This window comes from Gambusia affinis, linkage group LG23 (genome assembly GCF_019740435.1).
Source record: "Gambusia affinis linkage group LG23, SWU_Gaff_1.0, whole genome shotgun sequence".
Taxonomy (NCBI): Eukaryota; Metazoa; Chordata; class Actinopteri; order Cyprinodontiformes; family Poeciliidae; genus Gambusia; species Gambusia affinis.
In genome coordinates, this window is record NC_057890.1 from 3,248,238 (window position 1) to 3,271,453 (window position 23,216).

The following is a 23,216-nucleotide window of genomic DNA, read 5'->3' on the forward strand; positions in this document are numbered from 1 at the left end:
CAGCACTCCGTCATGAGCTAAGTCTAAATGTTTACAGCGCCTCACAAGCAAACATCTAAGTGGAATCCCATCGCTCTAACAACCAGAGGCTAACTGCTTCTAAAGGCAAGTTACGGCAGGAAGACTGGCTCATATCAGACACGCAAACCTGAATCAATGCAACAGAAATTACCAGGGGAAACGGAGACAGGGGGGTGTCATTACTTTTGATTCTTCTGATTTGAACGGCGCTAACAGAAAGACCTGCTCTCACTGAGTGTGAAGATGTATTAATAATCCCTGTGCAAAGTCACACACGTCTGACATTGTGTGCAGGCTGTATGGTGGGTTTGTGGCTGGGTGTTTGTATGAATTTGAAACTTGTAAAACCTGTAGTGAAAATGGAAAAATGTGTGGTTGTTCTTTTTACAGTGCGTTCATACACAATCAATCTATATTCCTCACAGAGGAGGAGGAGAAACTGAGGCTCTGTGAGGATCATTTCACCTGTTTTCTCATTCATCAGACTGACGTGGCTTTAAGTTAGTCAATTTCAGAGCCATGATGGGTCTCAGAAGAACGTCACTGTGAATATTCCACAGAAACATATCCTCTGGGAGGACACGTAGGCCATGCCTAGCAACCATATGTTGCCTTGAGAACACACTCTCCCTTATTTGTGTTCTGTGAAGGGAATGTGTTGTTAGTAGCTGTCAAACCAAGACGTTCATTCTGCGGTGGAGTTAAAAGATTTCAACTCGCATGTAACTTGTGTTGCGTGAAAACATTGCACTTCCAGCTTTTATGGTGACTGCATTGTTTAACTCTATAGGTTATTAAGATGCAGATTTTTACTTATGTCTGGACATTTAAAACTGACGTTGTGCCTCCAAGGAAACATGTTTCCATAGAGCTATATTGTTTTTGCCAAAAGCCTCATCTTAATGTCCCAGCCGAAAGCTAGACTCACTGACGAAGGAGACATTTTTCCAGTCTTAGCCAATCTGTTTCAAGGTGTGCATTTCAAGTGTTGATGTAAGAGAAACATTTTTCATAATTGTTCAATTTATCAACAGGACACTCAAGGTCAAAATTCTGCTCTGGAGCAAAAATAGACCAGGTTTGCATCCTTCTCCTCTAGCTCACTCTTTGCCATCAGTTTGGCATTGTCTTGGGGAAGTTCTAGCAATTCAACAAATGGACCTCAGTGGACCTGAGCTTGATCAGATGGCAATCCAAGTCACCTCTTTGTTTTTCTGAGAGACAAAAAATACAAATATTCCACAGAAAGAGAACGCACCTGAGCATGCAGGGAGCAAGTTTGAGCAGGAGAAAAATGATTAATAGTAGCAGAGGATATTTGAACAAGATTGCGTGAACATCTTTGTGAAAATCCCCGCAGATCAAAAGTGTCTCGCACCAACAATGCTGTGCGATGTTCAAAGCCTCATTAACGTCTTTTCTTCCCCATACCAATAAATTGCTGTTTTGTGATTGGCTGAGTCGCTCTCTGTGCTAACAAGAAACCGAGTGTGTGTACATCAAAAGGAGGTTTCCTACTACACTTCAAAATATGGTTTTCCAAGAACGCCAAGAAATTCAAGTGGAGGGGTTCAGATGTAGAGGGTTGCAAGAACCAAAGTAGTCTACTAGATTTTGCTGCCACCAGTGCAAAGATGCTTATTACTGGCAGCAGGTCTCTGCAGGCACAGTGAGTTGAAAACGTTTGGACAATGGCCATAAGATGTGAAGGGAAACGCTGTTCAAGAAAAACATAAAGCAGAGACTGAAACTCTGCAGAATGTACAAGGATGGACAGCAGGTCAAAAGCTATGTTCTTAAGTTAAACTTGTTTTCGACAGGAAAATTAGTTTTCTGTAAAAGAAAATGTAAACACAATGATGAGTCTTATGTGTTACTAACAGTGAAGCAACCTAACACTATCCATGTGTTCAGTAGATTCTCATTTAATGGGGCTTGTTTACTCACAATCCTGCCTGGTCCGGTCTTGGTGTTCAGATGTTCAGTCTTGGTCTTAGAAGGTCTGCTCTTGGTTTTGGGAAGTTTGGTCTTAGTCTTTATTTTGGAAGGTCAGGTATTGGTCTTGATTTATCAAAGGTCCAGTCTTGGTGTTGGAAGGTCTGGTTGTGACCTTGATCTTGGAATGTCAAGTGTTGGTTTTTGAAGGTCTGGTTTTTGAAGGTTTGGTCTTGCTCTGAGCCTTGGAGAGTGCCTTCTTGGTTTTGGTCTCAGAAGAACTGGCCTTGTCTCCTTGACTGTTTAGCAGGTCAACTAACTCTAAACATCGTCCAAAACACACAATCCCTTTGTTGAAACACAACAGTTCTAGCATCATCCTGTGGAGCTTTATCAGTGGCTCAAATGTAAGAATATTTGAATTTTGGATCGTTGGAAGTTTCCCAAACCCTGAGTGCTTATATGTTACAACATATTAGTTCTAAAAATTCAAGTGGACAAGACGCTGTGTTCAAGTCCAAGCTCTTATCAGACAGGAAGTGACCACCATTAATTAGAATTTGGTGGAGATTATATAAAGCATATCAGAGTAAAATCAAAGTTCTGGACAACATCCCAAGGATGGACATTAGACTCTAGAATAAAAGAAAAGATTTTGAACATTTTATAGCCAGAGGACACATCTTTCAGCCTCAAAACATTTGGCCATGACTTCACAGGCTTGCTGAGTAGCTTAACTGTAACCCCTGAATTCCTCTTAAACCAGAACTCTGATGTTGAGTTCCTCAGTAAACCACTGGATGTCTACCAGGCGTGAACAGTTTGAAGCATATGAATGTGACACAGACCACTTGACGGAACGTTGTAAGTCCTGTTGTGTGTGTCACGGCTTGTTGACCACGCGTACTAGAACCTTTGATGAGGCCAATCAAACGGGTCACAGGGTTAAATCAACAGTAACAACGCTGCCTCTGGCCTGGTGCTGTTATAAACAGAGTTGACCTATGACCCTGTGGATCTGCTTGTAAAAACTGAGCTACAATTAGACAAAATGGTGCACATCCGTTCTGACCCAGAGGAAATGTTTTTAGAAGGAATCGTATGCAATACTGTGATCGAGCACGGGTGAGTGAGTGGGAGCTTCATGGTAAGTGCACAGAAACAACAGAGACATTGTTGGGTTACAATCAGAAACACAATTTTACTCTGAATACCACAGAATAAAACAAAGTGCAACAAACTGCCTTCAGGGAAGCAGCCAAGAGGCCAAAGGTGTGGAGCTGTTCCATCTTTTCCTTTCGTAGAACAAGTATTAGAATCTAATGTTCGTAGAGGAACTGGGTTGTTCTGTCTCAATGGGAAAAGAGTCGGGAGGTTTTTAAGTTCAAGTCTAGATTCTTGGCAAGACACTGAACCCCAAGTCGTCCACCAGAATACATTTTGGTGTATGGGGACTTACCTTCTGGGACAGAAAGTCAATATGACTACGCTATTGAATTTCAGATGATTTGCTTTTAAGAGCGGCCAGAAGAAAGCCATCATTGAAAGAAAACCATATTAAGTCTTAAAAATAACAATGACAACAATAGCATGACGTGGCTGGCAGGATGCTTTTCGTCTGCAGCCACCGAAAATGTTTAGCTCTTATGGAAAACTGTATGACGCTACATACAGTGGAATCCTGTACTTAAATAGAACAATCCCTTCAAGCAGGACAAACAACAAGATCCTAAAGACACACCTCTTCAGTTTAGTTCTTGAAGTCAAAGTATCTTCATGTGTTAGAGTGGTTGCAGTCAAAGTACAGATCTAAATCCAACTGAGAATATGTTAGGATTTGGAAACTGTTGTTCACACACTGTCTTTAAAGCTGACAAAGTTTGAGCCACTTTGTAAATGTCAACTGCAAAAAAGCAGATGGATGGCTGGATCATTTTCCATACATTTAAAAATTATGCACTACTTCGCAATGAAATGCATTAAAGTTTGCAGTTGTAAAGTGACAAAATGTGAAAACAGTCACTTGGTGTGAATACTTCTGCAAAGGTTTTGTCTCACAGTTGCCCTCTTGGCTGGTTTAGACCATCAGACTTTTAAGTCTCAGGTCCAACGATGCCGCAGAAAGCAAAAAGAAAGCGGTCGACTCACGGGATCCCAATTTCGAAGATGTTGTTCTGGATCAGCTGCTTGCCCAGCATGATGATGCTGAGCTGAATGCACAACTCGATGAGGCAGCCTCCTGGTGCGCACTAAGGGAAACACAGAGGGTCAGTTCCAGACCCGAGCAGGATCCTCGTACGCTTGACCTTCTTAGCTAAGATTTTACAGGAACAAACCTCCTCCATGCGATAATCATTGAAGACGTACACGTAGCTTCCAGGTCGACCCGCAAACCTACAGGAGCAAACAAAAGACAACATTCATGTTTATTTTTGTTTTTACCAAAACTAATGAATCATTTCTTTTATTTGCAGATATTTAAAAAAATAAAACATATTTCTTGTTTAAGAAAAGTCTTTTATTAATCAAAGACAGGCCTTTTTTTCCCCTCTTTATTAATAATTTATGTTTTTGCATGAATGCACGGTTCTCACAGCTCAACATCATGTCATTCTAACACAGGAACATGCGTATGAGGACTCGTGTCTTACCGTCCCTTGAAGAAAGCCACATAAAATATGGGAGCGTACGCGTTCATAAACTTGAGCAGGAAGGCCTTAAGGATGAGGCGCTCTTCGAAGTTAGTTTCCGTTTTAGGAATCTCTGAAAAACAAAAAAAGAAAAGTTAATATTACTGTTTATGTAAAGTTTTAGGAGGACAGTACTTTAGCATGCACATTGGCTTTTGAAGATAAAACTTAACCCCAAATCATATTTTAATTTTATTTGTGAATGACGTTTCTAGCTCCATCTGCCTCGTCTTTGGAGAACAGTTTTAATTCACCGACATTAGGGAGGTTTTTAAGCAGGAGCTGCTGGTTTAGGGTCACCCTTAACCTTTCAGAGGTGTACTTGGATGCTGAAGGTCAAAAACCTTCCAGATTTTCTGGTTGACTGAAGAATTCAAGATTCTGTCGATTACGTGTGAAGTTCTTTTCCAAAAGGCTGGTAGTTTTTAGATGTAGCAAGATGCCACATTCTAGAAAGTTCCACTTTTATCTCATCCACCCAGAAATATTTTTCACAAATATCTCGCTTTGGCAAAACGTGAGACGGGCTTTTGGTCGACGGCACTTTTGACGTTGGAACTCTCTCGTGGGTCGCCAGTCTCTTTGTTATAGTTAAATATTGAACATATTGAACAATCACCCTTAATTAATTGTTTTGGGTTTTTTTGTGTGCGAGACATAAATAACATTATTAACTTTATCAATGATTGCAGAGACTTTGCAGAGAAAGAGATTATCAGAAGGTGCGCGATGCATAAAGTGGTTAGAAACCCTTCAACTCCAAAGTCAGACCAGTTAGGGTCTGGGAAGTAGGAGGAGTCCAGTTGGGCCCCGTATGTTCTGGGTTATTTTGTACTCTCGGACCTAAGAGCCTTAGAATTGGCATTGTAACCATTCTCAGACTGATAGATGTCAATAACTTTGCTGATCTGCTCTTGAATTTCTTTAGATCAGAATACGACGTGGTGCTTTTGAAACCTTTTATCCTACGTAAAGATGTCAGATAGGTTCCGTTTGAGAGATTTCTTCATTCAAGTAGTCTGGCGCTCATCAGGGCAGGTGTGGCTGCAGAAACTGAGTCATAAAATGTGGCTAATTGTAATTTTGTTTGATGATTCAAAATGTCAAAGTATGACAAAACTAAAAAGAGTCTGTAAATGGAAAAATACTTTTCTTAGCAGCACACACATCAGTGGAAGTAGGTTAGCGTACTGGCACTTCTCTATTTGATTACACACACACACACACACACACACACACACACACACACAAACACACCCTCTTTACACGTCTGAATTCTGCCTCTATTTCTGGGGTTGGGAATATCGATGTGAATGTTGTAGAAACCTCTGGGGACGACTGATGAGAGAGCTGGAGCATGAAAACATCAAAGTTTTATCACACTGTCCAAGAAGAGGAAGAGGAGGGGAGAAAAAACTACATTTCGCTCAAATATGCAGGCACATGCTCACTGTGTAAAACAAATGTTGAAAAACATATTTTGCAGTGTGTGTGTGTTAAGATTTTTTTAAGTTCAGTTGGCCATCTCTTCAAACTTACATTTTTTACTCTTAAATAACAAAGAAACAGTTAATTAGTCTCTGTAGATAAAGGCATTTCAAGAATTACTGCAATCAGCAGCAATAAAACTGACCCACTCCCAAGCATAAGTTAAGTAAATTATGTTATTTCCTGAAAATCTTGTATCACGCCCTAATATTTATTTTGATTCTGATTCCCGTTTGTGCCAATTATGCCTCCTACTCAAGTAAAACGAACTAAAAATACGTAATATATCAAATATATTGGCACCAACATCGGTATCGGCTGATGTTATTCATATTGGTATCAGCCCGATGAATAAAACTCAGTTTAAGTCAGCAGTGTGGTCAATTTTTTAAGGCGTCAAAAGGTAAATCATATTGTTATATGATATTGGTAAATACTGGTTATCGGCCATAACAGCAATATCAACATTGGATATTGATATCAGACCAGATTTTCATATAGGAGAATCCCTAAAAATAACCAACTGACATCCTGATGTTATTTTTTTTTGGAGTCATAGCAGTAGATTGTGAGTGGCTACATATTTGACAGAAGAAGTAATCAAACTTGTGTTTTAGTTATTTTTTTGCTGTAACATTTATAGGTAATAAATGTTAAACCATTGTACATCTTCAACGAGTGAAAAAAGTTTGTATGTGATCATTTTTACACTGTCTCTGTAGCTGACGGAGCTGGGCTAACAAATCTTTGACTTCTTTTGCTCGTGTGAAATTGCAGTAAATATGTAAATTAAATCCTAATTTCAAACTGCATTTCTTTTGTTTTAGGTAGATTTTGTCTATTATTAATATGTGTTGAATGACCCCACCAAAAACAAAAGCAGATGTTTAAAAAAAAAAAAAAAAAGTTTTTCACAGCACCTCTGTACCTGTATTTTTGAAATTTCTTGAAGAATTACTTTAGAAGTTTTTATACATTTTCTATATAAATCTGGCTCCGTTGGAATAAGGAGCAGGGCTTGTTTATTAGTCCAAGTTTGCCCGATTTTTAGCATCAATATTTTTCATTCCTGTTTGTTTATGAAGATAATCTATTTTTAAAAGATGCAAATGTGCAGACAGAAGTCAGGAGAAAAGTAGAATCTAAACAGATTCTGGTGTTTTTAGATAAGATCCACGTTGGGCTGCAGTTGCCACCATTTATATCTTGTATTAACAGATCCTGTGTACTTTTCAGTGATGCTATCACCGTTACAAAAACACATGATATTTGTCCTTCTCTGTTTTTTTCCCCTCTTGCTGCAGGTGTAGAAGCAGACTTATACAGTGTTTTCTTGTTTTCTCCACCTTTCTCAATTTTCCCCCATTTTTTTTCTGTCTGTGCTCATTATATTCAAAACAAACTCAAAGGATTTTTTTATGTTCAGGTTTTATATATATATATATATATATATCTCAAGTGGAGTATATGGAAAGCTCTACCTAGACAGCCCTACTTGTGTGATTGTTCTGAGTTGCCCTGATTTGAAACAGGTAGGATTTTCGTGTCCTGCATGACTGAGAATTTACACCAGTGAAAACTGCTTCAGATGTGAGGTCAGTGGGTCTTTCCGTACCTAGCTCAGTCAGCCACAGTGCCACGGCGCCGTAGATTTCATCCAGGATCAGGATGACCACGAGGTTGATGATGACAGCGGTGGCCGTCACGGTCACCCGGACATTGGACTTGGTCTCGGGGTCCGGGCTCATCGCCATCAAGGCCGAGATCGTGATGCGGTAGATGATTACGCCGAAAACTGCTGAAAACGTCAGCCCAAACTGACAGCAAAGCGAGAAGTAAATGCTCTGATAATTCGTTAACGTACGGTGAATACCAAGGAAGTGTACTGTAGACAGCACAGGTCTTGTACTCGACTTGCCATGAAAAGGATAGAGGAAATGTTCATGAAGTATCCAGGGAGACGGTCTTTCCACGTCAACTTCTCGGCGAACGTCTGAGTGAAAAGACGAGAGGGAGACAGACGAGAAAAAAGAGTGAGAGAGTTCCCAGTTTGGCAAGCAATGGGTCAAGGTTCTGGAGTGAAGAAAAAAAAAAAAAAAAACAGCTCAAATGAAGAAGATTCAGACAAACAAGTGCAGACCTCTATTTCCTGAATCGGCGCTAGATAAAAAGAAGGTAAAGGAAAGATGGAAGAAAGGTCAAGGGGTGTAAATAAAATGTACTTACTAGTTATGATAAAGATAGAACTAAATAAAGGCGTAGTTCTAATTAAAAATAACTTCCAAAGAGATAATGAAGGGAAAAAATGACAGAAACAAGAGAAAAGTCTCAATTGAGCCTCTATTGCCATTACTTTAATACAGAATGTTCTCATAGTATTCAAATTTGGGGATAATTTCTTTAAAACAGACAAAAAAGTCATAATTTGTTTCAAGTCAACTCAACTCATATGACCTGATTCACATCATAGAGTAATTTCACATACTTTGAATAAGCAGGAATAGCAAGCAAGTGATCACTCCTAATGCAACATCGCCATCTAGTGAACATAAAGGAACAGTACAACCAGCAATGGATTTCACTCAGAAGAGAGCATCCTCACTTGGACGTAAACCGCTATATTGAATTTGAATGAAAAACTGGAAGTTCAAGCTTTTGCTTTTTTTTTTTTTTAAATCAGCAAGCCACAACCAAGAGAAACTGGCACAAGAGGACAAAGTCAAAAGAGGGGGACTTGGAACGACAAAGTTATAGTGTGAGTGTGTGTGAGCATGTGTGTGTGGTGGGGACAGCCATCAGCGGGGGAGGCAGTAAATTAGGTCAGGTGTTATATTTGGCTTGTGGAGTCCACTGAGGAGAGCCCGACAAAGCTCTCATGACGGAGACCCAGGGACAGGTTCTTATTTCCTCTGCTCTCTTTCCCTGCTCCTACGCTGCCTTTTATGCAAAACAGGAAGTCAAAAGAAACATTTCGTTCATCATGTAAACACTGAACAATTGCTTTATTTCATTCTGAGACCCAACAGAAATCTGCTAATCTTCATTGGGGATTGGGGGGGTGGGGCTGTTGGGCGGATTTGTTTCATCTTCACTCCGGCATGTCAAATTGTGAACCAATAGCCGCTCTCACAAACGCATGTCAAAATGCTTGGTTTTTGAGGGTATAACACTTTTTATACATCAATTCGGAAGTCCAATGAGTCCAAGTAGTTTGGCTCATTTCACTCAGCAAAGTGTGGAAGTGAAATTCTAAGTCACTTTTGCTCACTAAAATGAGCAAAAGTGACTTGGAATAAAAAAAACTGCTCCATTGTCTTAAACACAATACTGTCTTTAGATGAATTGGTCCGACCCCAAAAATAGATGGCTGGCTTTATTTGTACCGAGTGCTGAAAATGTTCTGCACTGATTCCACGAAGCGGTGAAACATGCAGCTCTGTCTGACTTTTGAAAGCTAATTTGGCTTGAACTTATAACACAATTTTTGTGTCTCAGGTAATAGAGCCAAGGGCTGCTAAGTGTGCGTGAGAGGGAGAGTTGTGTGTCGCCATAGTGACGGTCACTAATCTTACCCCTGGCTTCCTGCCCAGCATGCATCACTCCCACTCAGGCGCTCTCCCTCTGTTTTTCTTCCTACCTCCACAAGCCTCTCAGTCTCTTGTGCTTTGTGTTTTTGTCTTGTATCTCTCTGTTCTTTTGTTTTCTTTTGTTCACAAATGAGCACTGACTGACAAGCTGTAAGGTGATGTGGCAAGTTGAATAACCTTTGAATAAAGCTTGAGTGCCAATAACAGCGTTCAGAAAAAATATATTTCACCTTCTTGCCAATAATTAATTTATATTAGCACTTGATTTTATGTTTACTTTTAACCTTTGTTTAATTTTATTGTCTAATGTAATCAATTTAAAATGAAATTAGCTGACAGCTAGCTTTTTGTATAAGCGATTAGCATGGTTAGCACTGCTAGCAATAAACATGAGTCTTGTGGTTTAGCTATTAACGTGTAATACAGACCTTCATACTATTAGAATCTCTATCAGAACTCTGCAAACATTTTCTAGTTCAGAACATCCCATAAAAACACAGACTGAATAAACAAAAGTATAAAATAGACAGGTTAGCTGTAAAGTATTTTGCTAACTGTAGAACTGGGTCAATTCACCTCTTTTGACTTATGCTTACCTGAATGTCACTCAAGTGGGTACAAACTACCGTAGTGAGGTTGATTACTTTTTTGTGTGAGGAAAAAACGACCAAACTTTGCTTCTTTGTAAAGGCAAAGAAGCTAAACCATCAGCATCTGCTGAAGCTAAGCTCTCTCTAGTGTAGCAGCTTGACTGAAAAACCTGACGATTTAAGAAACTTCCTGTTACCAAAAATAGCTAACTCTGAGTCTCCAACCAATAATAACAACCTTAGCATTGACTTGATAGCCTCTATAAAAAGTATTTCTTTTCTTTTTAAACATTTTTATTAGTTCTGTGTTTTAAAAAATATTTATTGATTCTAGTTAGCAGCCAGAATGTACTGAAATGTAGATGGACCAACCAGCTTTGTGGCTTTCAGTTTATGGATGGGTCATATGGACTAAAAAATTTTACCAAGATATTTTAAGATGCTATTGTGATAATAACAAAGATGATGATTAAACCTACACTACCTCTTTGTAGTTTTCTTGTTCTTTTTCTTTTAGCAACAACAGACCCAAAAACTAACAGAACTATTCCTCTTGAAAAACAGAGCTTAAAATTTTAAACAGGCTTCTTCAGGACTCCACTTACATAAAACAAAACGTGAATCTTATCACTGAGCCACACAAAGTCACTGTATCAAATCATATTTTGAAATGTTGTTGATAATGTAAACACTGAGTTTTTTTGTGGTTTTGAAACATTAACTAGAAGTTACTATGGTCATGATAAATAAAAAAAATTCCACAATATACAATATGATTAATGCCCACCCCTAATCTCAGTTGGGTTTTCTGTTCAGTTTTGACTTGTGAAATCAGATTTTTTTTTTTTCTTTCATATTTCTGATTACAGAATTGATATTTTAAACTGTCTTCAGCCTCTTAAGTGAGCAAGTTGCCTGTGGGCAGTTATCAAAGCGTGGGTAGCTTCAATAACTGACAGGCTACATGTGTGCTGCCTTGTGTGTTGCATAAAAATAAAAAAGAAAAACTGAAAAGGATGAATAGTAAATTTAGGACCATCAGCAGGTTGGGTTAACCAAATAATAAATGAAAAAAGCAAAAGGAAACAGATACCTGGGCAGATGAAACCACAGCAGCCAGAGGATGGGACAGGAAGAGAAGAACAGAGAGACAGAAGCCTGCTGGAAAGGAAACGAAGGGAGAGGAAAATGGGGAAAAGGAGGGAAAAGAAAAAAGGCCTGCTAAGGAGAAAAGAGGAGAGGAGAGGAGAGGAGAGGGAGGGTTACCGGTACTCCTGCAGCCATGGCAGACAGCAGTTTTTGTCTCCATCTGTCCTTCCCTGTCACTGTCCCGTCCTCCTGCTTCTCTGGCTACGAGACAGAGGGACGAATCACAAACACACAAATAAGGCTTCGCATCAGCCACTGGGGCCAGGTTGGAGCCGAAAGGCATCCCCTATTCATCCTAACCTGAACCCACACCCATCAGCTATAGAAGCGCTAACTTATTTTCGGAATTATGAATATAAGTTACAAAGCAAAACTGTTTTGTTTTTGTTTTTTTGCTATAAGGTTCTTACACTGGGATGTGGTGGTTTTTCAAACGTGTCGAAATTGATGTAAGTTGCAAAACGGCCATAGAAAGAAAAAATTTTTTTCGCATCACACGAGTTACGTGATCAACAGCCGGATGTTACTGCTGCCAGAAACGACAAAGAAGGCGACAGGGAGTGGCAGGAGGATGACGGTTTGTTTTAGTTTTTTTCCAGGCCTTGTACCGCTGGCTCCACCGGAGCTCTCACAGCCTCACACAGTTCAGAAAAAGCTGTGTGTCATTCCAACGTGTTGAATCCATAGCTCTTCTGTAAAATGTCCGACTACAATTTGCCCAAAACACCAAATTTTAGCCGCTCCAAAGTTTCTCGCTCCAACCTGAACAAGACACCGATGTCTCTTCTGATTGGCTGATAGATGATGAGCCCTAAATGTGGCTGCTTGGCCTCTTTAACACTCGAGTTAGGTTTCCTTTAAAGGGATCGTTAAGGAAACCAAAAAGCAAGCTGACAAGTTGGAGCATATTTGTGAAGGGCAAAGAACATTTCATTAAAGCATCTTATTGTGTTAGAAATGGTTTAGTCAAAGCCCAGACCTGAAAGACCTGCAGCTGTATTTGCATCAAAATGGCGATTTTTTAATAAAGTATTGAATGAGAAGTGGCATAATAAAAAGCCAGCTTGGTCATTTTTTTGAAAGCAACTGGTTGGACTTTTAGTTGGTGGCGTCAGAGTAAAGGGGACTCGATGCAAAGGAACGCGGAACTTCAGGGCTGCTAGAAATCACAGGATTTTCCTTTCACTGTGCAATTATGCGTTGGTTTGTGTCAATCATAAAGTACATAAAAAAATGTGCCTGTAACGGGAGAAAAAAATGTGAATTCCTTTCCCGATCATGTTTTAAAGTTCCTACCTCGTTCTTTTTCTTCTTCTTCTTTTTCTTCTTCTTCTGCTGGTGCTTCCTCTGTCGCTTCTCCAGGAGGATAGTCTCATACTTTGGCCGAGGATGTTCCTGACAACAAAACGGGAGCTCGGTTACGGAACAACATTCCCATGACGCCTCTGTGCAACTGATTTAGTAAAAAGGCACACACACATGACACCCTGTTCTCATCAATTATTCCTGTAGATCTGAGCTGATCTGTATGTGAATATCTACGTCTGAGTTTCTAGATGGTTTGGTGTTTTTTTTTGTTTTTTTGTTATTATTTTTTTTTTTACCTCGTCCTCTTCGATTCCCGTCAGATCCCAGCTGAAACTCAGGCTGATCTGACGCCGTTTCCACTGCTCCAGGAACAACACGGCTACACACACACACACACACACACACACACACACACACACACACACACACACACACACACACACAGAGAGAAATTCAGTCAAACATTCTATTAAATACTCTGCTGCCTACAAACTAGAAAACAGGATTTTACTGCTTAAAAAAAAAAGAAGAAAGAAAAATACGAGGGGGAAAAAAAAACTTTTCTTAAGCCCAAAAATGTTCATACCCCTGGCAGATTTAGATTTAATTTTATTATGACTGCAGTAAAAAGTTTGTTTCCAGACCACTCAAAAGATAATGAAACATTGTTAATTTTTTGTCCTTTATTTAGGTTCTAATCAAAAATGGCAGATAAAAAACAATTTACATCATTTTCAATACTAAATGGAGAGATGTTCATTATTTCTTACAAATGCCGACCGCCTTTCTCTAGCTTCTCTAGTCACTCCTGCTAAATATAAAACAATTTATCCAATATGTGCTTTCCGTCGGATCTGCAGAGTAAATAAAATCTGCCTCAGTTCCATAACAGCCACGCTGGTTGTTATGGTAACCCGTCAAAGCCAAAACATCACCCACTTTCATTTTAGCTCCATCAGAACACTTTATGTATCACCAAAAATGAAAGTTCTTCTCCCTGAGTCTGTCTGCAAACAGTAACCTGAGTTTTTATGTCATGGATTCTTCCTTCCTGAGTGGCATTTCAGCCCCTGTGGGTGCAGAGTGTTTTTCCTGGAGAATAACGACACCCACACAGCAATCTTAGCTTATGTAAACCCCTGGATGTAAATACACTTTTTTTAAAAAGTGTATTTTCAAACAGTAAATGTAAACATCTGGCTTCAACTGTACATTTTTATTGTGTGTGGAGGTTTTTTAAACTCCTGAAACTTTACTCCCGTAACGATTTAGCTTGTCGCCACAGGCGTCCCGCCTCCACTTGAGGCCAGAGAGGACGTAAGATATTTATGAGCACCTTCACGTTCACCCAACCTGTCCTCTTTCGTCTCCCTCTCACTCACCCACACACACACACTCACACGCACGCCAACCCAAAAACTCACCCCACAGAGACATGAAGATGGCGAAGAAGACGGTGGCGGGGTTATCGAAAAGGTGCGAAGCCCTGGCGGTGCCGCAGGCCGTGCTGAGGTGCCAGTAGTCGCAGGCGCCGTCGCACAGAGGACACATGGTGAAGTTGAGACGCTCGTCGCACATCTCCAAACTGCACAGAGGGAGGAGAGGAAGGGCGTAAACTTCAGCCCGCCAATAGGCGTGCCGACCCTCATTGTGCGCAGCATGAAAACGAAACCGTGATTACAATCCCCGCAAACAAACAAACAAACAACAAAAAGACTTTAAGAGATGCTCGTGCCTGTTACATGTGCGTACAAGAAATGAATGGGACTTTTAACTCCTGACTACCACACAAGCTTTTGTACTTTGACCCTGTTCATAGTCTGTGTGGGCTGAATCCATGACACTCGCACACACACTGCCAGCCGTACCTTCTGTGTGCCTCCCACACGGCCGTGACTAAAGCCAGTTACAGCAGGTATCTGGGCAATCCCTGTCTAGTGGAGTGTGTGAGTGTGGCTCGTGAACATGAGCACACGCTGAAAAGAGATCCCTCATTTCCAGACTCTTCCAGTGTTTTTGCGGCAGGCCTCCATCCCGCGCCGTTTTACACGTTCGACTACAATCTGCGAGAGAACGACTCGAGGTTCCCCGGGTGTACCTGGGGATGTTGGTGTCCACCGTCGCCACGCCGTATCCAAACACGATGATTCCCACAATGGAGGCCGGGATGAGCAGCTGGGTGTAAACGCCAAGCCAGGCGAAATACAGGCCGATCTTCTCTCCAAAGTACTTCCTGCGGAAAAGCAGGATGGGCTCACGTGAGACGGGGATGAGTTTCCAAACCTCTGCGTTCCTACAAATGTAAATGGAGACTATTTGTCTAAATGGAGGGAAAATTAACTTCTCCTCTTGTTTCCCTTGATCCAAAAGGCGTCCTTAGTTCATGGGCGAGAATGCATAGACCGTCGGTACCTGTGCTTCCGTTACAAATATTCATCAAAACATTATCAATATTCCGCTAATGTCAAAAGAACACAATTTTGCAATTGCGAACTTGGAATTAAATGAGAAACGGAATTAAAGTTTGTTAGTGTTTTTTTTTTGATAAGTCGTTAAAAAAAAAAAAAACACGTCACACCGTCATCCTCCTTACTACTTCCTGTCGTCTTCTTCTTCAGGGTTTGCAAAATAAGCCACTTTCAATATGGCCAAAAAAATAAAAACAAAATAAGAAACACCTCATCCTACAGCCAAAAACCTTTGATCGCAAAACAAGTGTTTTCGAAATTAGCACGTTTCCGTCGAGTGGATTTATTTTCGAGATGTCGAATTGCGCAATTATATGGTCAACGGAAACACAGCTTGAGAAATGTTTGACTCATAATCTCAGATTTGCGCTAAAAACACTGTTACATCAGAGTTTCCCATGAAAAATATCAACATTGCCATTAGCTGCTTTTTTTTTGTTTGTTTTCCGTTTTTTTTTTTTTTTTTCTTTTTTTACCCATCTCTAAATTGTAGCTTCGGAAATAAATAGAATAAGTGGTGGTTGTTACACTGTCCACCTCCTGGTTGGTAGGATGAGCTGAAACCTGTTCAGAGGTGCAGCCGGCTCCTCTGTTTTGCAACATTACCTGACCAGATCAATGGGCTGGTACTTGTAGAAGGCAGAGTATTTTGCCCACTCTTCGAAGAGAACCTGACAGCACACACACACAAAGAGAGAGAGAGAGAGAGAGAGAGGAACATTCAGAGTCAAGTCAATGTGGGTGTGTGTTGTCATGTTGAAAGTTGAAAAACATTTATTTATTTTTTTTTCCGGAGGCACAGCTGATACGGAGGCAGGCGCCTCCTGATTGGCCGAGCCGGGCCTCGGAGGAGCTGCGGTGTAAGTAACTCCATCCTGAAGACGAGTGAAACCCGGTAAGGTGGGAGGAAGACGGACAGACAGAAACACGGTGTCGGGTTCGGCCGCGTCCACCGCACAACGGAGCGCTTTCCAGAAAACGCTTTGTGGTCGACGCCCAGAAACGCAGAAAGAGAGAAGTGAAACTACTGTCACTTTGGCTTTTGCTTGGTTTCGTTTGTGGTTACTTATCCGTTCCTCCAATCAGACATGCAAGTGTTTCAAAATATTCAGAGTTTTTCCACTTTGTAATGTTATTCCTTATTGAAGCATCTAGGAGAAGCATTCTGGCTTTAACCTGGAACTGATCAAACCGTTTTGCCATTTTTCTCGTGGCCACAAAATTCAACGTATTTGACGAGTTTTCACGGTATGAAACTGACATTTCTGATAAAGCTCAGTAGGATTCAGGTCTGGGATTTGATTAGGCCATTTGATCTGAGACATTTGTTTGGAGTTCTGGTTGCGTGTCCTCCGAACCAGTAAAGACCGGAGTTAGCCGTCTTCTCTACCTTGACCAAAAATATCAATGAAGTAGATCAGAACTTTTCTTTTGTGTTTTATCTATCGGATATTTTTTTTAAATATACAAAGTATGTAAAATATCTCTGTTCTCTGGGCTATTCTTCATTTAAATTTTTTAATTTGTTTTATTTAACCAGGTCAGTTGATTGAGAACAAATTAAACACCGATATGTTCAGAAAACATTAGAACAGAATATAAGAAAACAGAAAAAAACTGAGTTAGTATCATATTAATACTGACTAAACAGCCCATAAAACACCTTATGAGTCAACGGCTTTTGGAAGCAGGTACATTAATCAATCATTATCGTTTACAGTCAGCTTCATAGCACAAAAAACAATATGGTGGTTTAATTGTTAAATAAATGTTAAATTCTAAAACCGAGGCAGAAATCTAAGACATAATGCCGGCTGGGTTGAAATGAAAGCCCGTGTGGCAACTGAAAAAGGTTTTGTTTATCCTAATTTACATTCCCATCCCTGCTTGTTCCGTTATGTTGTGGTTTACTTTGGACAGATTTATTTACAGCGGGTTTATTTCCAGTCTGGACTTTCAGTCAACAGACCGTCTCTCTCTCCCTCGGAGGAACGTTTGCTCGCCTTAAACTCCAATCTGTGCCGGTGTTAGGCAGATGGGACGAAGTACGAAAGCGAACGAAAGGAGAACAGAACCACCATTGTTCGGAAACGCCCGTGTGTTCCGTCGAGCGAGGCTTAAATATCCGGCGGGCCGGGATTCGAGGTGCGAGCGGCCGACCGCGGGGGTTCGACGTCGAAGTTTAGCGTCTCTTTTACGGGCAGATGGAACAGGGGACGAGGAGGGAAACGGAGGGTTAAGACAAGACTGAACGAAAAGGCAGAGCTGTGAAGGCGGCGCGGCAGCACCTGTCTGTCGTTGCGTTCCTCCAGGGGTCCAGTGACCTTAAAGTCACCCTGCGGAGCAAATGGACAGGCATGAAGAAACCCCAGAACACCGTAAATAGAACTAATCACACTTAGAAGCTCAAATGATTGTTAATTTAATTTTAAAAAATCCACATGAATAAACATCAATATGAAGGAAGGAAATCTGCCAAATGCAAATGCAAAAAATTTAAACATTTACTTTTACAAGAAAGGCAATCAGGAGAAATGATAAAATTTTTACAAGAGAAAAATTGGAATATATGTTGACCTTTATAATAATATTCTTTTTAGATGCTTGTTGAAGCTGTCACGACATAGAGACAGTCTAATATGAGACAGATAATCTGTGGGGAAAAAAAGCCTTCGCGGCAAAAACACAAAATCCCACCCGGCCGTTTCTGCTGCCAATCTCAGTACGCTTAAACTGAGAGGAAGCTGAATTACATGTAGTTTTTCAGCAAGATACAGAAAATAGTTTTAAGTCAATAACTTCACGGCTCACACTTACGTCATGAAGAGGGAAGGCGGCGTCATATACGCCTTTGGCTATCAATGTGCTGATGCCTGGAAAAGAGAGGAGGGGCATCAGTGAGGTCAGGTCACATCACGTCTCAAGTTTTATTTTAAATGGAGCAGGTTTTAAATCAGAAACTCAGACCACTGGTCAGAGTGAAAAAAAAAAAAACAGATAGTAAAGCAGTTCTGTTAGTTGAGTTTTCGCAGACGCGGTCCGATCGAAATGTGAACGTCAAACTATGTCAACAAGTTCGACACGTCTTTTTATTTTGAACTTTGGAACTTTTCATTCCAGTCTCTGAAGAGAACAGCTGTCTGGATGTTGGCAGTTTATACATAACTGCCAACACTTTTTACTGCATATTATTTATAAGATTTAGGTCTGGGTGTTGACTAAGATGTTCTATTACATGAATATGCGTTGATCTGAATATTCCATTATAGATAATCAATACAGTCCAAAGACACTGTAAGCATTATTAGTCCATGGAAGAGGATTCGTTACCAAGCAGAGAACACCTGTGGGGTTCACAAACACCACACCCAGCAAACACCCATCCTCACGCATGAGCACACACTCAACCAGCCAGAAACAACCGCATCTCCCAGAGGCCCCTGCTTCCAATCTTTAGCTGACCTAGGAAGTGTGACCCACTTGTGGAGGAGATGGTGCAGAGCAACAGAGTGTGTGTGTGTGTGTGTGTGTGCGTGCGCGCTACGCTGAGGAATGAAAGGAATAGAGGAAAAGCAAGGTCAGAGAGAGAGAGAGATGAAGCTCTGTTTTCTCTACCGTTCCTCCCCTGCAGCTCTGTGAGAACCTGCTGGCTGAGGCCGTCTGCTGCCATGGGCCAGCCAACCAGACATATGGGGGACACTGGACATGAAAAGGGTGTCAGCTCATCTCCACAGAGGAACCACGGCTCACACAAAGTACGTCAACGGCAAGTACAGTACATGTTATACATGCAGCTAACCCGCTTACTAGCTTCGCTATTTGGAAGAGCTGGTGCTTTTTTCCTGCTTTGCTAGCAACAGCAAACATTAACGCAGAGGTAATATTATTATATTTCTAATTATCACAGTCCCGATATTGGTGGAACAACTAAGCAGCTGCTGTGTTTCCGTGGAGAGTCAAACAAAACTGAGGTGTTGGTACTGAGCAACTGTTTCCATAGAAATATTCAGGGAGAAATATTCCCAGCTAAGCTAACCTAGCCTAGCCTAGCTCTAGATGCATCTAAATGGAATAAATATTGGGGTATTTCATTAGGGTATTAAGTGATAGACCTACACAAAGTAGGGGATGCGTTTTAGGTAAAGGGAAAATTAGAACGTTGACTCTGGGAAAACGGTGGTGGCAGCATCGTGCTGAGGGAATACGTTTGTTTCAGATTAAATACACTAAATCTGGATGGATGGAGTGAAAAGTAAAATAAAAATCAGAATCTAAATAGTGTGTAGTATATTTTGTAGTATTTACTTTAGAAAAATGGTGGTGGCAGCATCATGATGTGGGGGATGCAGGAGCAGGGAAGCTGGTCGAGTTGGTCCGTCACACTAAACACCCAGTTTGTGGTTGTGATGCAACGACATCACAAGACAGCTTGTCTGCTTTGGGTTTATTTGGTTTTAGTCAAATATCAACTTTTGGGTGTCTAAGACTTTCTCTTTCTTCACAAAGGTTTTTTTTAAATTCTGCTTTGTGGCAGAGCACTACTGTAAATTCTAGCAAAGCGGTGGAGTTCTCATTAGGCGTTTTGCTACCAAAGGAAAGTAACAAACATCTGTCAGTCCGGCTTCCTCACCTATAGTCTGACATGTTCGTACACACACCGTCCGCCTCAAGATCTCATAGACCTGGAAAAGATTCAAGACCATCAGTTTGTAAATAAACAGAGCTACTCATTCTGGATAATAGGAAAAAAACAGAATGTGGCCACAGAGGAGTACATTTCTGGCAGAAGCTCTACAATTTCTAGACCAATTTAATGAATTTCAAGGGGAAAAAAAACAACAAAAAAAACTTGAATATTTTCCAACATGGGAAGGAAAAGATTACAATTTTCCATGATTGAAGGCATACATTTACAATGTTAAAACTAAATTTTAAATATTTTCAAGTCAGAAATTGAAAAAAACCCCAAAACCATAAAAAGACATTTTCTTGTAAATTTTTGATTTTACATCACAGAACATTTTTAGTCATAATATTGATGCAAATTGATGCCTTTAATCATGGAAAATTGTCTCTTTTTCATGCAGATGCACAACTTTTCAAATTTGGGTATATGGTTTTTTTCTTCTTCTAAATATGTGAAGTTAATCTAAAAATTTACTCCTCCGTTCTCCACATATAGTTTTTTTTTTTTTTTTTTTGCCTTTGTACTCCATAAGAGGTTAACAAATGAGTGATTATAACACATGGTGAACTCATTGAAGACACACTTACTATTCTGCCTCTTGTGGCGTTGTCAAAGAACGTGTCCTTAGATGTGATGTTGTACCTGAAGTAAACACAGCCGGTAGATAAAAGCCGTCAGGTCATTATGGATGCGTTTCTTTGTATTTAAATCATCCGAATCAAGTGATGAGAGTTTATGTAGGAGGAGTGAATGTACTGTGTCAATCTGAGGGGAACCATTTTCATTTCACCACTAAGGAACAATAAAAAGAAAGAAAGAAAAAAAAACAACAAGCTGTCAAACAAACGGTTAAAGCTCATTTAAAAACATTCATAGCACTTCTCAGTGCCTTTTAATCCCATTTTGACAAACCCAAATTAGAAGTCAGAAAGAAAGAAAAAAAGATAAGGTTGCCGTTACCGTCGTCTGAAACCGTATTTAGTCAGTCAAGAGCAAAGCTAGCTGTGTTTGAAAAACTTATAGATCCAAAAAAAAAAACAAAAAAAAACACCACACCAGAACCTGTCGAGTCTGAAGTGTCCCAAAGATCCGAAGTGATTTAAATCATTCTCTGTCCACAAATCTGGAAAAGAGTTGAAGTTGTGAAGCTTAAAGTAAACCTGATTTAGACTCCAAATCTGGTTTGGATGCATCTTTGAGATCCCGGTCCTGTTGGAGCTTCCAGTTGTGTCCGAATGGAGTTTAGGAAAGGGGAAGTAATCGTTTGTCTTCGTTTCTTCGTCCACTCTGGACATCGGTGACAGCAGCTACGTTTAGATACGATCGCTAACTGTTAAAATGTGGCGATGTTCCACCTGCTGGTTTGGAAAGAACCAATCAGGCTACGCTAAGCGTCATTTTGTCAGATGTTGACGCGACGCATGGCCGTAACAAAACAGGAAGTGCAGGGTGCTAACTATCATGGATCTGTCATTTGTTACATCAAATGCTGCCATCTAACCTTTAGCACTTTAACTCCTTTTGGAAAAACCCGAAGCGTTCGTGTAAAAAAATTATTTTAGCGAAATTGAGCAAGTTATTTTGAAGTTTGCCGTTTCCTTTAACCTTTTTTAACGTACTTTAAAAATTGCATTTAAAAAGACAAAGTTTACGTGGATTTTAGCTTTTCCGAAAAAGAGTTAGTACGCCACAGGGGAGATGGAGTCAGATTTTCCGAATGAGTTACGACGTAGCTAACCTTCCCAGCCCAAACCTCCATTTTTAAGTTAGCAACTTCTAGTTCCTGTTTATTAAAGTCATTCGTAGCATCAACTTCAGACAAAATTGCGCTTTGTGTAACCTGGTTGATTCAACCCAAACCAGCAGATGGAAACAGGCCTAATTTGTACTTACTTTTTTTGCCACATTTTAAAAGTTCACTCAAAATTCAAACGACAATTGGATGGAATCAGAGCCAGTGACATTGTAGCATTGTCCTCCTTATAGAGGCGTCAGGGTAAAATTGTCCTAATTAACTTGTTTTCATATGAGACCAAAAAACTTGAATTTGGACCTACCTAGATGCTCCAAAATTGTTCTGAATCGTGCAAGAAACTTGGTTTTAGAAATGTTTAAGGGAAGCTAACATTCTCCCAAATGCCTCCTGGTGAAAACGTGGACTATGCTTAAAAAGTCATCAAAGCTTGCCTTGAAACCAGAGAAATGAACTGACCTCTACCTATTTTTGTCAAGAGCAGCAGTCAAATATCCAATCAGATATAAAATACGTCCACAGCAAATTCAAACCTGTGCAGAGGCGGAGGAAACGCAGAGAGGAGTTGATTTACCAAAAGGACAACCTGAAACAAAGCTTGTCCTGAATACTTTATTTGAACAAGTGTCCAGGTTAATGCTCAGGTTGCTTGTTCACTCAGTAACCTCAACCCTTGACCTCTGGCTGCTCAAGCTTCCTCACATAAAGTTAAGTGGAAATTTTGGTATTTTAAGGATGAATAAGTAACAAAAAATAACAGAATCGGGCGAAAGAAAATGTGTCCAAACCAGTTTCTTGACTGGTTTGGACAGTCAAGACAGTCATAATTTCTTATGTTTTTTCTTTTTTTTCCTTTTGTTTTTTTTTTTTTCCAATAAAAAAAACATACAAAACCTTAGTAAAAGCTGCATGTGTGTCTCTGAGTCTGGTGAATTTTTGGTTAAAACATGTTTGTGCTTCAATCCAGACATGCTGCTCAAGTAAGAGTAGAAATACTTCAGAACGGAATTACTCCAGTAAAAAAGTACAACGTAGCAAAAATACTCCTAAAAGATACTCAAGTAAATGTAGTTCAGTAAACGTAACTAATACTATGCAACTGTGGTTATATGGCTATGTGGACGGTCGGAGGGACGGACAGTTGGACAGAGGCTTACATGTGCAGTTTGTCTCTGGAGAAGCAGTGGGACAGGAACTTGGTGCTGCCGTGGTCCTGGTTTGGTACTTTGGGCTCAAAGGGCTGGTTCAGTTTCCTCCACACTGAGCTCATACTGGACCCAAAACCACTTTCCTCTTTGAGTTCGTAACTCTGAGAAAAAACCAAGACAACAGACAAGCTGGTCACTCAGCGTTGGACACTAGAAGTACTTTAGACTTTGAGCGGAATCGTCCCTCTATCAGACAGTTTCTTTTTAGTTTCTTCGAATCTAGAAAGAAAGATTCGAAGAAACTTTCCTTCTTCGAATCTGATCGATCAGATTCAAAAATTGTTCTCCCATTTTCTGCCATAAAACATAACTGCAGCTCAGTTATCTTTAAG

General features: G+C 40.3%; 1 protein-coding gene across 4 annotated transcripts in view; it reads right to left on the reverse strand.

Annotated features, from left to right (window-relative positions):
- The window catches only part of ano2b (anoctamin 2b), a 70,183-nt gene that overhangs the window by 26,454 nt on the left and 20,513 nt on the right, over positions 1–23,216 (reverse strand). For 2 of the 4 annotated variants that reach the window (XM_044107906.1, XM_044107907.1), the window contains 17 exons: positions 22,834–22,985; positions 20,511–20,565; positions 19,867–19,918; positions 18,852–18,935; positions 18,054–18,109; positions 17,525–17,572; positions 15,843–15,907; positions 14,867–15,001; positions 14,193–14,353; positions 13,065–13,147; positions 12,757–12,855; positions 11,578–11,661; positions 8,053–8,127; positions 7,750–7,951; positions 4,608–4,719; positions 4,293–4,350; positions 4,105–4,205 (listed from right to left, as the gene is read on the reverse strand). In XM_044107906.1, the coding sequence (XP_043963841.1) occupies positions 4,105–4,205; positions 4,293–4,350; positions 4,608–4,719; positions 7,750–7,951; positions 8,053–8,127; positions 11,578–11,661; positions 12,757–12,855; positions 13,065–13,147; positions 14,193–14,353; positions 14,867–15,001; positions 15,843–15,907; positions 17,525–17,572; positions 18,054–18,109; positions 18,852–18,935; positions 19,867–19,918; positions 20,511–20,565; positions 22,834–22,985 (1,622 nt within the window). The remainder of the gene's footprint in view (positions 1–4,104; positions 4,206–4,292; positions 4,351–4,607; positions 4,720–7,749; positions 7,952–8,052; positions 8,128–11,577; positions 11,662–12,756; positions 12,856–13,064; positions 13,148–14,192; positions 14,354–14,866; positions 15,002–15,842; positions 15,908–17,524; positions 17,573–18,053; positions 18,110–18,851; positions 18,936–19,866; positions 19,919–20,510; positions 20,566–22,833; positions 22,986–23,216) is intronic. The other 2 variants (XM_044107908.1, XM_044107909.1) reach the window with 1 other exon arrangement.